The 10,730-nt window shown below is 48.8% G+C and overlaps 4 protein-coding genes across 4 annotated transcripts; 2 read left to right on the top strand and 2 right to left on the bottom strand.

Moving 5' to 3' along the window:
- Positions 1 to 1,183: 1,183 nt before the first annotated feature.
- Positions 1,184 to 2,087, bottom strand: LY89DRAFT_731930 (GTPase CDC42; the record flags this gene model as incomplete). Its single annotated transcript, XM_018219630.1, has 4 exons — positions 1,184 to 1,249; positions 1,318 to 1,696; positions 1,816 to 1,935; positions 2,068 to 2,087. 4 exons carry the CDS (start codon positions 2,085 to 2,087, stop codon positions 1,184 to 1,186), a joined length of 585 nt encoding a protein of 194 aa, XP_018073891.1.
- A 1,320-nt stretch (positions 2,088 to 3,407) lies between these two features.
- LY89DRAFT_546268 (uncharacterized protein) lies at positions 3,408 to 4,023 on the top strand (the record flags this gene model as incomplete). The annotated part of the gene is made up of 2 exons (XM_018208248.1): positions 3,408 to 3,518; positions 3,619 to 4,023. Coding segments are annotated over 2 exons (516 nt in total), but the record flags the coding sequence as incomplete, so codon positions are not given.
- Positions 4,024 to 4,292: 269 nt separating this feature from the next.
- LY89DRAFT_493340 (DNA ligase) lies at positions 4,293 to 7,431 on the bottom strand. The gene is made up of 3 exons (XM_018207911.1): positions 7,153 to 7,431; positions 5,751 to 7,088; positions 4,293 to 5,701 (listed from the first exon to the last, which is right to left on the bottom strand). Exons 1-3 carry the CDS (start codon positions 7,206 to 7,208, stop codon positions 4,396 to 4,398), a joined length of 2,700 nt encoding a protein of 899 aa, XP_018073889.1. The 5' UTR covers positions 7,209 to 7,431; the 3' UTR covers positions 4,293 to 4,395.
- Positions 7,432 to 8,292: 861 nt separating this feature from the next.
- On the top strand, positions 8,293 to 10,386 carry LY89DRAFT_780456 (putative Asparaginyl-tRNA synthetase, cytoplasmic). The gene is made up of 2 exons (XM_018222383.1): positions 8,293 to 9,965; positions 10,016 to 10,386. The coding sequence occupies exons 1-2, from the start codon at positions 8,335 to 8,337 to the stop codon at positions 10,140 to 10,142; spliced, it is 1,758 nt and encodes a 585-aa protein (XP_018073888.1). The 5' UTR covers positions 8,293 to 8,334; the 3' UTR covers positions 10,143 to 10,386.
- The last annotated feature ends 344 nt before the right edge of the window (positions 10,387 to 10,730 follow it).

Here is a 10,730-nt window from a genome sequence, read left to right as displayed (position 1 = left end):
ATGATGGAGTAGGACGGCTTAGACACACTGTCAGCATCTAGCTACATATCTTGGCCCGCATCTCTTCAATTATGACAATGTCGTGAATCTATCGCAGATTCCATCAATACCCACTACAATTTCTCCTGTTCAACTCGTCGTGACCCTCCTTGCAAATATGTCCCTCTCATCAGAGGCTATCATCGGACTCGTTACCTTGTCGGACTGCCTCCATCCATCTTGCTCATATACAAGTGGATTCACCGAGATAAAGAAACCTCCGAAGGCACAAGTTCATACCCCACAACTGGGATCCATATCAAGCTAACTACTTCCTAGAATCGGAGCCCCAATCAGGACGGACAAGAACAGGAACAGGACTGCAAGAACAAGACGTCGAAAGATATGCGGGGTTGACGCTCAACTCTGGCACAACGATTTATTCTGCATCGAGCATCTGGTTTGTGGACTGCTTTCCATGCTCGAGATGTTGCTGACGTTTGATTTCGTCCAGAACCCATTCCACCTTACTCTCTTGCTTCGTCTCAAGATTCTGTGACCGTTCGACCTCGATGCTATTCCTTTTGAGAGGGGCTGGATCTCGTTGTGGAGAAGTTCTGATACAGGGTATCGTACTGGAGAACACTTGTCCTGTATAAAGATACTCAATAACGATACAAACAAAAAGTCAAAGTCTGTGATGGAAGAATAACACATTGAAAAGAATGCACGCAGCAGCATTCAAGATTTCTTGCTTTCAATTGACTGACTGACTCTGAATTTACACCTCAACACCATGATATGACTTGCGATCTGCTGCCGAATAGAGAGAGAAAATAAAAACGAGGCGGCCGGCTCACGGAAAATAGTTGAAGAAAAGAGAAGAAGCTTTCCCCCCCTCCACCATAATCACCTCAAAGTGGCCCACTACTGAAAGATCCTGATTCTCTCTTGTTTCTTCTTTCTTCTTCACATTCAACATACTGTGCTCCTGCTTGCCAATCCTGCCCGTCCAGCGCCGGAGAAAGAGAAGATCGTGGTGAGGAGATTCTTCCCATTTTGGCGACTAGGTGGACGGACAGATATTGGACTTCTAGTAAATAGAAAAGGACGGGGTATCGGGGTAAAGAGCACCGAGGAGGGGAAATTGGGAGACGGGGAGTTTGATATCGGTGTCTGGGTGTGGCGAGAAGATGGTGTGAGGTTAGAGAATCATGCACTTCGAGTGCTTCTTCTTCGGTGCCGGAGGTTCGAGAGCAGCGACGATTGCCTATATAGCTTGATTAGCACGAGGACGACAAGCTGGGATTGGTATTGTAAATGGCAGGGAATAGCTACCTCATCAAAGACGTCCTTCAGCTTATACTGTGTTAAAGCACTGCACTCCACATATTTCACAGCGCCAAGCTCCTTTGCCATCCTCTCTCCATCCTCTTTCTTGACTGGGCTCATCTTCTGTTTGCCCAACTTTTCCCGTACACTGGGATCCTCTCTTAAATCTGTCTGAGTGCCAACAATCAAGCAGGGGACACCAGGACAGTGGTGGTGGACTTCGGGGAACCATTTCTCTCTTACGTTCTCGAAGGATGCAGGGGATGTTACGGAGAAGCAGACCAGGAAGACATCGGTTTGAGGGTATGATAGGGGTCGTAGACGATCGTAATCTTCTTGTCCAGCGGTATCGAAGAGTCCTAAGGTGTATGGTTCGTCGCCGATCCTGTTGGGCAATTGTTAGAATATGTATCTTCAGCCTTACTGCCTAGATCGACAATGGGGGCCGTAATTGCTTTGTTTGTAAAGCGAGGGGCAGGTTTGAGGCGTAGCATCTGGACTCACATAACAGTGACGGCATAGTTATCGAAGACCGTGGGAACATATTCGGAGGGGAACTTGTTTGTGGTGTAGCTGATGAGAAGACATGTCTTTCCAACAGCACCATCACCGACGACCACGCATCTGCAGAGACGTACACATTAGCCCGGATTCCCATCTGCATCTCCAAGTCACAATCCACCACCCCAATTCTATACATGCTTATCGTGCGCCCATTCGAGGAGGCTCAGATCGTGGAGAAAGGAATATACGCACTTGATAGTTGCGACCACCATTGTTCCGATCTCAGGCCTTCCTGCTTGCGATCACCGACCCGAGACAAGATGCTCCGCGAACCGCTTCTTCTTCTCGACAACTCCTTCTCGGTATTCTGTCTTCTGCCCGCGGAAGGGAGAGCGACCCGGAAGTCGTGATGGGGATGGCGGTCGAGCGGTGGGATGGGTGAGGTTTGGAATGTTCGAATGGGATTTCTTTGGGGGCACAAGGTGACGCCGATAAAAGCTGACCCTTTTCGGATTAGACTAACTCCGGATTAGCTCGTATAAGGTTAGCACGCCAAACACGACGCAGCGAGACAAAGGCAGCAATCAGACCGCCTCGAGGCCGACTCAATCAAGATATCGAAAAGACCTTCGAAGAATCTCGATCGAATAGATCTTCAACGACGTTGGAAGAATATTCTGCAGCAGCACAAGCAGCAGGGCGAGCGGGAACCAAGGAAGAGGGAACGTACGGGAGGGGAGCAGGATTATCGCAAGGATGGAGGATAGTGCTGGCTGATCAGACAGATGGTGATTCAGGATCGAGAAGGGAACGCGAAAGAAGACGACGCAGAAGTCGAAGAAGAAAGATAATCCGAGTTCAGGCAACTTCAAGGGGCACACTTCGTCGACCCGTCTCGTCTTGTCTCGATTGAGGCAGTGCCTGTATGGTGTTTTGGGCGTCGTCTGCTTTGGGGAACTCGTGAAACGGCAACCGAGGGAAACACGACAAGCCGAGAAGATATGATGTGATGGCACGCGGATTGGGGAGATGGAAGATGCAGGACCACAAAGATATTGTTATCGTATGGATTTGGGCTTTGGAGTTCCTAGAAGTGAATGACTGGTCTGCAGATGGATGTTCTCGAATGTCAAGGCAATAGGTAAGTGGTAGATACACTAGCTCTGAGTAGCAGGTCCGGTAGGATTCGAGTAATTGATAGCGAACGATGAAGATATAATCCACTCGCAGCGGACAACGAGCCAGTCGTAATTCTGATATTGATACTGATACTGAAAAATGGATAGACGCAAAAGGGCAAAAGACAGAAAAAGTTGGGTCTGGGGCAACGCAATCTGATATTTCATTTCCCCCTTCTCCATCCAACGCACTTGGCTTCCCCAATAACTTCAGCTTCTCCTCTGCACGACGGACCAGGGTTCCCAGCACGAACACTCATTTGCCCTGAGCCACCACATCCAGACAACGCGTCCGTCGCGTGGGATAAGCAGCACCAGCAGCATATCAAGTAACGGTCTAGATACTACGATATCCACACCCACTCATCGGCCACGAAAGAAATTAACCACCCATCCGCCATGACCTCCCCCTCGTCTTCCTCTCGGGATCTCTCCGACGAAATCGACCGCCTACTCGAGACCTACCTCTCCCTCCTCGACCAATACACTACTCTCCGCGCTCAACTTAGCGCGCAACAGATATCCGTCCGTAACCCTCTTCCTCTCTCAATTCTCCTATTCCCGGTGCCTTCTCAAACTCTATATACGCACAGTCAGTCAGTACTAACTCGTCCATAACCCGCAGACCCAGCAGAACCTCGCGCGAGCAAAGTTCCATGCCCCGCTCGGCGTCCACTACGGCGAGTCCATGTACGATGGCCGCATGCAGGCACAGCGAAGATGTGTATGTCGTGAGACGACGACGCTGGATATCGTTGCTGTAGAATCGGCTGCTTGTTCCGAGGAAGGGGACACGACGTCTGCGGGGAACGAGAATGGCGTGCAGGAAAAGATAGCTAGGAGGGATCCTATACGGATGTTTGGACTTCTGGTTCCCGAGGCGTTGAGGAGGGCGCATGGCGATGCGGTTGTGATGGTTGAAAGGATTGTGCCGGAGATTTGTCGTGTGGATAGGGAGATGGGGGAGTTGGAGATTAGGATACGGAGGGCGAGGAAGTATAGGGCTAAGGCAGAGGAGAGGGAGATGAAGGAGAAGGGGGAGAATGTTCCTACTTTGGCAGGACTTTCGATTGAGGCATAACGAGGTAGAGCTGGCAGAGTATAATTGCTGAAGAATATATTGTTGGTATCATGAGTCTGTACTAGGACTTCTCCAAGGCAGAATGTCCAAGGTGAATCCACACAATGGTGTAGCATATTATCCAGCACGTGTTGAGAACTTGTTCTTCAATAATGGTGTTCATTTAATGCTAGCACTTCATAAGCAAAGATCAAAGGCCATGCAAATGTCCCTCCCTCACAAGGAGAATCATCTATGTACAACCATACCCCTCCCTAATGCAACCACCAATTCCCGCCTCAAAAACGCCATAGCTGAGTGTCCGACTACAGAAGAGAGATTTTAGTACTCGAAATCATCATCCACAGCTGGACCTTTAGACTTCGTAACGCTCTCCTGCTTTCTATACATCTCAACAACCTGTCTGCTGCTAGTGGCCATATCAGGCTTCTTGTCATCTCTGACTCGAATGAATCTCGGGAATCGAAGCGAGATACCCTTCTCTCCAGATCCCTCCAATCCCTCCTTTGCGCCGGCCTTATATCGAGGAGATAACGTCAAATCAGCAGTCTTGACTTCCCAGACATACTTTGGCTCGAACCAGACATCTGGTTGATGGGCATTGCCAGAAGAATGTGAGTAGAACGGCTTGGCTCGATCAATGGTAATTGCCGACAGGGAAGTGTGTAATTCCTCGAGAACAGCCTCAGAGAAGCCGGTGCCAATGTTGCATACCGTCTCGTAAGATTCAGAAGAGCTGTTATAGCAAGCAAGCAGGAAAGCACCGTAGACCGACGTACGCTTGCCTTTGCCAAAGTAAGCACCTAAGACAACGAGATCGAGAGAATCACCAATGCCGGAAAGGTAATCCTTCTTGATCTTCAACCAATTGCGACTGCGCTTGCTGGGTTCGTAACCAGACTCGCTGCCATCAAGCATCTTCACCATGAGGCCTTCACATGAGGCCTTCATGGATTCATCAAGGAATTGCTGGATCTCGTCAATCTCTTGGCCGTTCATGCTAGTGGCGAAAGCAAACTCTCCTTCGACTGGAGTGAACGCTTCATGGAGGAGAGCACGGCGCTCACGCAAGGACTTCGAGACCACAGCTTCGCCATTTAGGAAAAGTAGATCGAAGGCGAAAACGCAGACCTTGACTTTGACATCTTCAACCTTGACATCCTTCTTCTTGCGGGTCATGAGTTGTTGAAATGGCAGAACCTTCTTCTCGACCATGTCCCAACCAACAGTTTCACAATCGAGAACGAAGCTCTTGGTATCGGACTTAACCCAGGTTGGCAACTTAGCGAGGATATCGGGATACTTTTTGGAAAGATCCTCGGAATTACGAGAGAAGATGGCGGCAAGTCCGCCTGACTTTGTCTTCGAGGCAGTAGAAGTTGGACCAGCGTACTGTTCCGCTGAATCATGGGCGACGAAGTGGATTTGGGCTCTCTCTCCATCATACTTGTATTCACAAGTGAACTTCTGGTTCTCGAAACGATCAAGCACTTCAGTGATAGCTTTTGTTGGCTTAGCTAACATAGGTTTCAAAGGGACACCTGGCCGTAGCTTGCAATGGTCCTTGAGGTTGAAGATACCATGTTCAAGCATAATGGGAATGATGGTTTCATAGCTCGGAAGTTCGCTGTAAAGTGTGGTTAGCAACAACCATATCGAGATCTCGTGGCTCTTACCTGTAGACATCTTTGAGAATTGACTCGCCCTTCGCAAGCTGTTCGGTGTTCGGTACCTTGCCAGAATTCTTAGCGTCTACCTCGTGACATACCATCGCATGGGCCAAGGAGACTATGACAGTCCTCTCGGCAAGTCCAAGTCGTAGCTTTCCTTCAAGAAAACGAATCAGGAACTTCGCCTCACTTGGACCACCCTTGTCTTTCGTGATGTCAACCTTTCCCGAGCTGTGACCGTCGGCTGCTGAAAGTAATTTCTTGATAAGATCAACTTTTCTACCCTGAGCTCCTCCACCAGAAGTAGTCGCTACATCCATCAATCCCTTATGGACACCTCTAACAGTCAAAGGTTTCGGCTTGAACATTGTAGGTTGATTAGCGCGGGACTTGACCGCTACTAAACCAAGATCACCAATTTCCTTTTGATCTTGCTTGATAACAGCCAGGCTTCGACCAGTGGACTCGCCGATGGCTTTCATAATTAGTGACTCGCCAATTCCCAGCTCGATACCAGCATAATCAGCAGCAAGTTTGTTGATCATAAGGAGGACAGTAGGTAGGAGATCATTCGGTGTCAAGCGCAGGACCTGTCGTAGGAAGAGAGAACAGTGTGCCTGGATGATGAGTCTCTTCGATTCCATCTCCACAAGTGAGAAAGTGGTGCATAAAGCTGCGTAAGGGACCGGGTCTCCAGCCTTCCAATCAGGGTATGGGTCCTTGGCCTTTGACTTGAGGGTGGTCTGAATCTTCTCTCGAGCCTTTGCCGCAACTTCAGGCTTCTCATCCTCGTCATCTTCCTCTTCCTCTTCTTCCAAGGCATCGTCAACTTCTGAAGCGGCAGCTGACTGTGTCGATCCTCTTCGTGCAAGAGCTGATTTGGAGGAAGAACTGGCCACCGCTTCCGTTTCGGGATCGGCGGATCTTGATGGTGCATCCTCGTCCTCATCAACCACTAGATTTGCGTTCCGGCGTGGGCGCTTTACGATAGGCTCATCATCGTCATCCTCTTCCTCGACTTCCTCTTTCTTGACTTTGGATTTCTTTTCCTTCTTGACTTCTTCCTTCTTCACCTCGACCCTTGATCTCTTCTTCTTGTCCTTGCCAGGCTTAACATTCTCCTTCGTATTGGCTTCCTTCTTCACTTCCACTTTGTTTTCTGCATCACTGTCCTGCATCTCGACATCACTTCCATTTACATCCTTCAATGAGTGTTTGGTCTCTGGCTCTTCTGCACTTGCGTCATCATCCTCTTTCTTGGCTGGAGGAGCAGCTTTAGATGAGAAGGCAAGTTTTGATTGCTTCCCCGGGGCCTTTGGACCGTTTGGGTTTCCAAAGAACTTGCTGTTACAGAAAATAATGTTAGCAAGCACAGACGACCGAATTGAGGATATGCACTGAAACGAACTTTATGGAAGTCTGAGGATCCTTGACATACCCTAGCGTAGCTTGCTTGGGAGGCATTTTGCAGGATGACTGAATGAATGGTATTCGAAGATGCGTAAAAAGTAGTCTGTAGACTCGCCGAGAAGCCACAATTACCAATTACCTGTATTAGGCGTTTGGCTGAAAGTAGTCTCTTGAATGAAGACTGGAGTTTCGTGAGAGGTATCTTAATTGTCCTATGGTACCATTCATAGGCGATGGTAGATTCGGCGTCGAAAGGGTTATCTTAGCGACTCCACAATAGCTCAAAATAGTGACCCAAAGTCACACTTATGAAGTGAATTGGACGTGAAAAGCTCGCTTCGAAAGGGGCTTCACTTCGTTGCTCCGGGCAGGATCGAGAGAGATCAGACGAGTAAGTTCTGGTGAACGGGCTCAGAGTAAGAGATTCAGATGACTTGGACGTTCAGTGAGGTCCGGTTGATCTTGGACGAAGGCGACAGAGTCTGTCGAAAGTGGACGTGTCAGTCCTCTCGAGAGACAATAATCTGAGATCCGGGACGTGTGCGGTGAAGAAAGTACGGGCTGCACTCAATAAAGATACCAGACCAAATGTCGGTAAGTTCGTTGTGAGGGGCGAGATAGTGCGCAGTCGTGTCGTTGACTTTGGACGAAGTCCCGATGATAGTCGTGTTCATGAACGAAAGAAGACCAAATTGATTGACACGTAGTTGAGAGGTGTGTTCATTGGAAAGGATGACCAGGTCTGAAGGGTGATGAACGGTTTCGTTGAAGGCAATTGTTGTGAGAAGGCAACGATTCCACTTGGGTTATTTCAGGCACACCCAGACCCGCTTTTCTCGCTCTAGTCCCAGATGAGGCTAGCTTAACATGGAGTTTGAATAGAACAATAAGTAACAACAAATATCAGTACAGTTCGTGCTCAAAAGAAGTCAACCAGAGTTACAAAATCCAGAGTTCGTCGCGTCTAGAAAATCATGTCGCGTTCAGCACGGGCTTTCGCGTAAATGGATTCTCTTTTGCGCTACGGAACGGATTTTCCGTTGATCCATCACTAGACCCACACTGTCTCAAAATAATGCCATACCCCTTCTGGTGAGTCAAAGCGGTGAGTCTTAATAAATCCCCCACCACAGAAAAGTTGAAGCTACCCTCATTCAATTGAGACAACAAGCACGCGACAATGGCAGCTATTCAAGACCTCGCCGAGCGAGCAAGAATGGATACAATCTACATCGATACCGACACTGGCGCAGACGACGAGACGGCCACCGGCACCGAAACCCAGCCTTACAAGTCATTGGCGTACGCTTTTATTCAACACGGTGGCAGCGAGGGGAAGAAATATCAATCGCGCGCCTCCACGACTGGACCAGTCAGCGCAGATGGAGACCCTGCGGAGCGACTTATTTGGAAAGAGCCTGCCAAGAGCGCTGTCAAGAAAGCTCAAGGTGCCCTCGACGCTCTCAAGAAGAAGCTCTTGAAGCAACAACAAGTTGCCGCACAAGAAGAAGAAAAGGAGAAGGCGCGTCTGAAGACACTCGAGGAAGCCAAAAAGATTATCTTGAAGGAAGACGAGTCTCTGCCAAAAGCCGTCAAGATCACAATTGGGGAGAAGAATGTCGAATTGGGCGAGGGCGATGTCAAGGGAACTCGAGTCAAGGTCTCCGGACGCATTCACAGACTTCGACAACAGAAGCAAGCAACCTTCCTCACATTGGTCGATGGATACGGACACCTACAATGCGTTCTCTCGGGCGACCTCACGAAAACCTACGAAGCTCACCTCTTCGCTCAAGGTACCTCTTTGACTCTCTTTGGTGAGATGCGAAAGGTCCTCGCTGGGCAATCTGCACCCGACAACCGCGAACTTCACGTCGATTACTACAAGGTTATTGGCAGAAGTCCTTCCGATGTCGATGCCATAACCAACAGAGTTTCTGCGCAGCAAGATCAATGGGACTCGCAGATGCTTGACAACCGTCATCTTGTCCTTCGAGGAGACACCGCGTCCTCCGTCATGAAGGTGCGATCTGCTGTTGAATGGGCATTCGCAAAGGCATATAAGGAGTTACGCTTTACAAAGATCAGCCCTCCCGCATTTGTCCAAACACAAGTTGAGGGTGGTTCTACACTTTTCGAGCTGGATTATTACGGAGAGAAGACATATCTGACTCAGTCGTCCCAATTGTACCTCGAAACCGGTATTCCCAGTCTGGGCAATGTCTATTGTATCGAGAAGTCGTTCCGTGCTGAGAAGTCTTTGACACGTCGTCATTTGTCGGAGTATACCCATGTTGAAGCTGAATTGGATTTCATTGACTTTGAGGACCTGTTGGACCATTTGGAGGAGATGATCAGCCGAGTCATCACGACGATTTTGGACGATAAGGAGATTGCTGGCTACATCAAGGAGCTCAACCCCGAGTTCAAGCCCCCTACTCGACCATTCAAGAGAATGCGATACTCTGATGCTATCGATTGGTTGAACGCCCAAGATCCTCCCATCCTCAACGAAGAAGGCAACCCCCATGTATTTGGAGACGATATTGCTGAGGCCGCTGAGCGAAGAATGACCGATATCATCAACCTACCCATCTTCCTCACTCACTTTCCCGTCGAAATTAAAGCCTTCTACATGAAGAAAGATCCCGCGGATCTTCGTGTCACAGAAAGTGTTGATGTCCTCATGCCAGGTGTTGGAGAGATTGTCGGTGGATCGATGAGAATGGAAGGTTACGAGGAGTTAATGGAGGCGTACAAGCGTGAAGGTATTTCTCCCAAGGAATACTACTGGTACACCGAGCAACGAAAGTAAGTTTCCCCAATCTCGAATGTATGGGCAGCAATCTGATAATATCTAGGTACGGTACCTCTCCCCACGGCGGATACGGACTCGGCCTGGAGCGCTTTATCGCATGGATCTGCAAGCAACACAGCGTCAGAACGTGCTGCCTGTATCCCCGATTCATGGGACGCTGCAAGCCTTAAGTCGGTCAAGTCAAGCTTTTTCTGCGTCATGCATGGATGCGGGAGGGAAGGCTGATCAATCTTGATCTCTGGTTTGTTTTGCGTTGGTTTGGTTTCGTTGAGATACACCTAGATTTCCTTGGTAGCTAGCTAGCTGAATGATGAATGAACGAATGGATGGATGCGAGTAGATAGATAGCATTAATGATTCTCACCCTCGAGACGGCGGATCATTCAATTGAGCAAAACACATGACCCAATCACCAACCCAATTGTTAGCTATGCATGACGTTTTCTCGGAGAACGATAACCGGATCCGTGATTTATGTCATGGCATTTTCTATTTTATTTTCGTTCTCATTCGTGAGGCTGAGTGACGGTCCGTAGTGGAGTACAACGTGATTCCGATTCTTTATTTAGCAGAGCAAGAAAAGAGTGGAAAAGGGAGGGGGCTGGGTTGGGTTCATCCAATTCGAGCAATTTGACACGCAACACGGAAAATTACCCGGTGGGCAGCAACGAACAGTGCGCTTTTCTGCTCAAAACGAGACACGCTTTCCATAAAACGTCACATATAGAGGGTCCCTGTTTCGTGGAATCTTTTTATTT

The sequence above is a fragment of the Mollisia scopiformis genome, assembly GCF_001500285.1.
Source record: "Mollisia scopiformis unplaced genomic scaffold LY89scaffold_8, whole genome shotgun sequence".
In the NCBI taxonomy this organism is placed as follows: Eukaryota; Fungi; Ascomycota; class Leotiomycetes; order Helotiales; family Mollisiaceae; genus Mollisia; species Mollisia scopiformis.
The sequence above is the reverse complement of the archived record's forward strand: the minus strand, read 5'-3'. Positions and strand labels throughout refer to the sequence as shown.

Coding starts and splice junctions, on each gene's coding strand:
- LY89DRAFT_780456 (XM_018222383.1), top strand. CDS start 8,335: ATGGCAGCTATTCAAGACCTCGCCGAGCGAGCAAGAATGGATACAATC. Junction 9,966..10,015: donor TGGTACACCGAGCAACGAAA/GTAAGTTTCCCC, acceptor GATAATATCTAG/GTACGGTACCTCTCCCCACG.
- LY89DRAFT_493340 (XM_018207911.1), bottom strand. CDS start 7,208: ATGCCTCCCAAGCAAGCTACGCTAGGGTATGTCAAGGATCCTCAGACT. Junction 7,089..7,152: donor GATCCTCAGACTTCCATAAA/GTTCGTTTCAGT, acceptor TTTCTGTAACAG/CAAGTTCTTTGGAAACCCAA. Junction 5,702..5,750: donor ATTCTCAAAGATGTCTACAG/GTAAGAGCCACG, acceptor CACACTTTACAG/CGAACTTCCGAGCTATGAAA.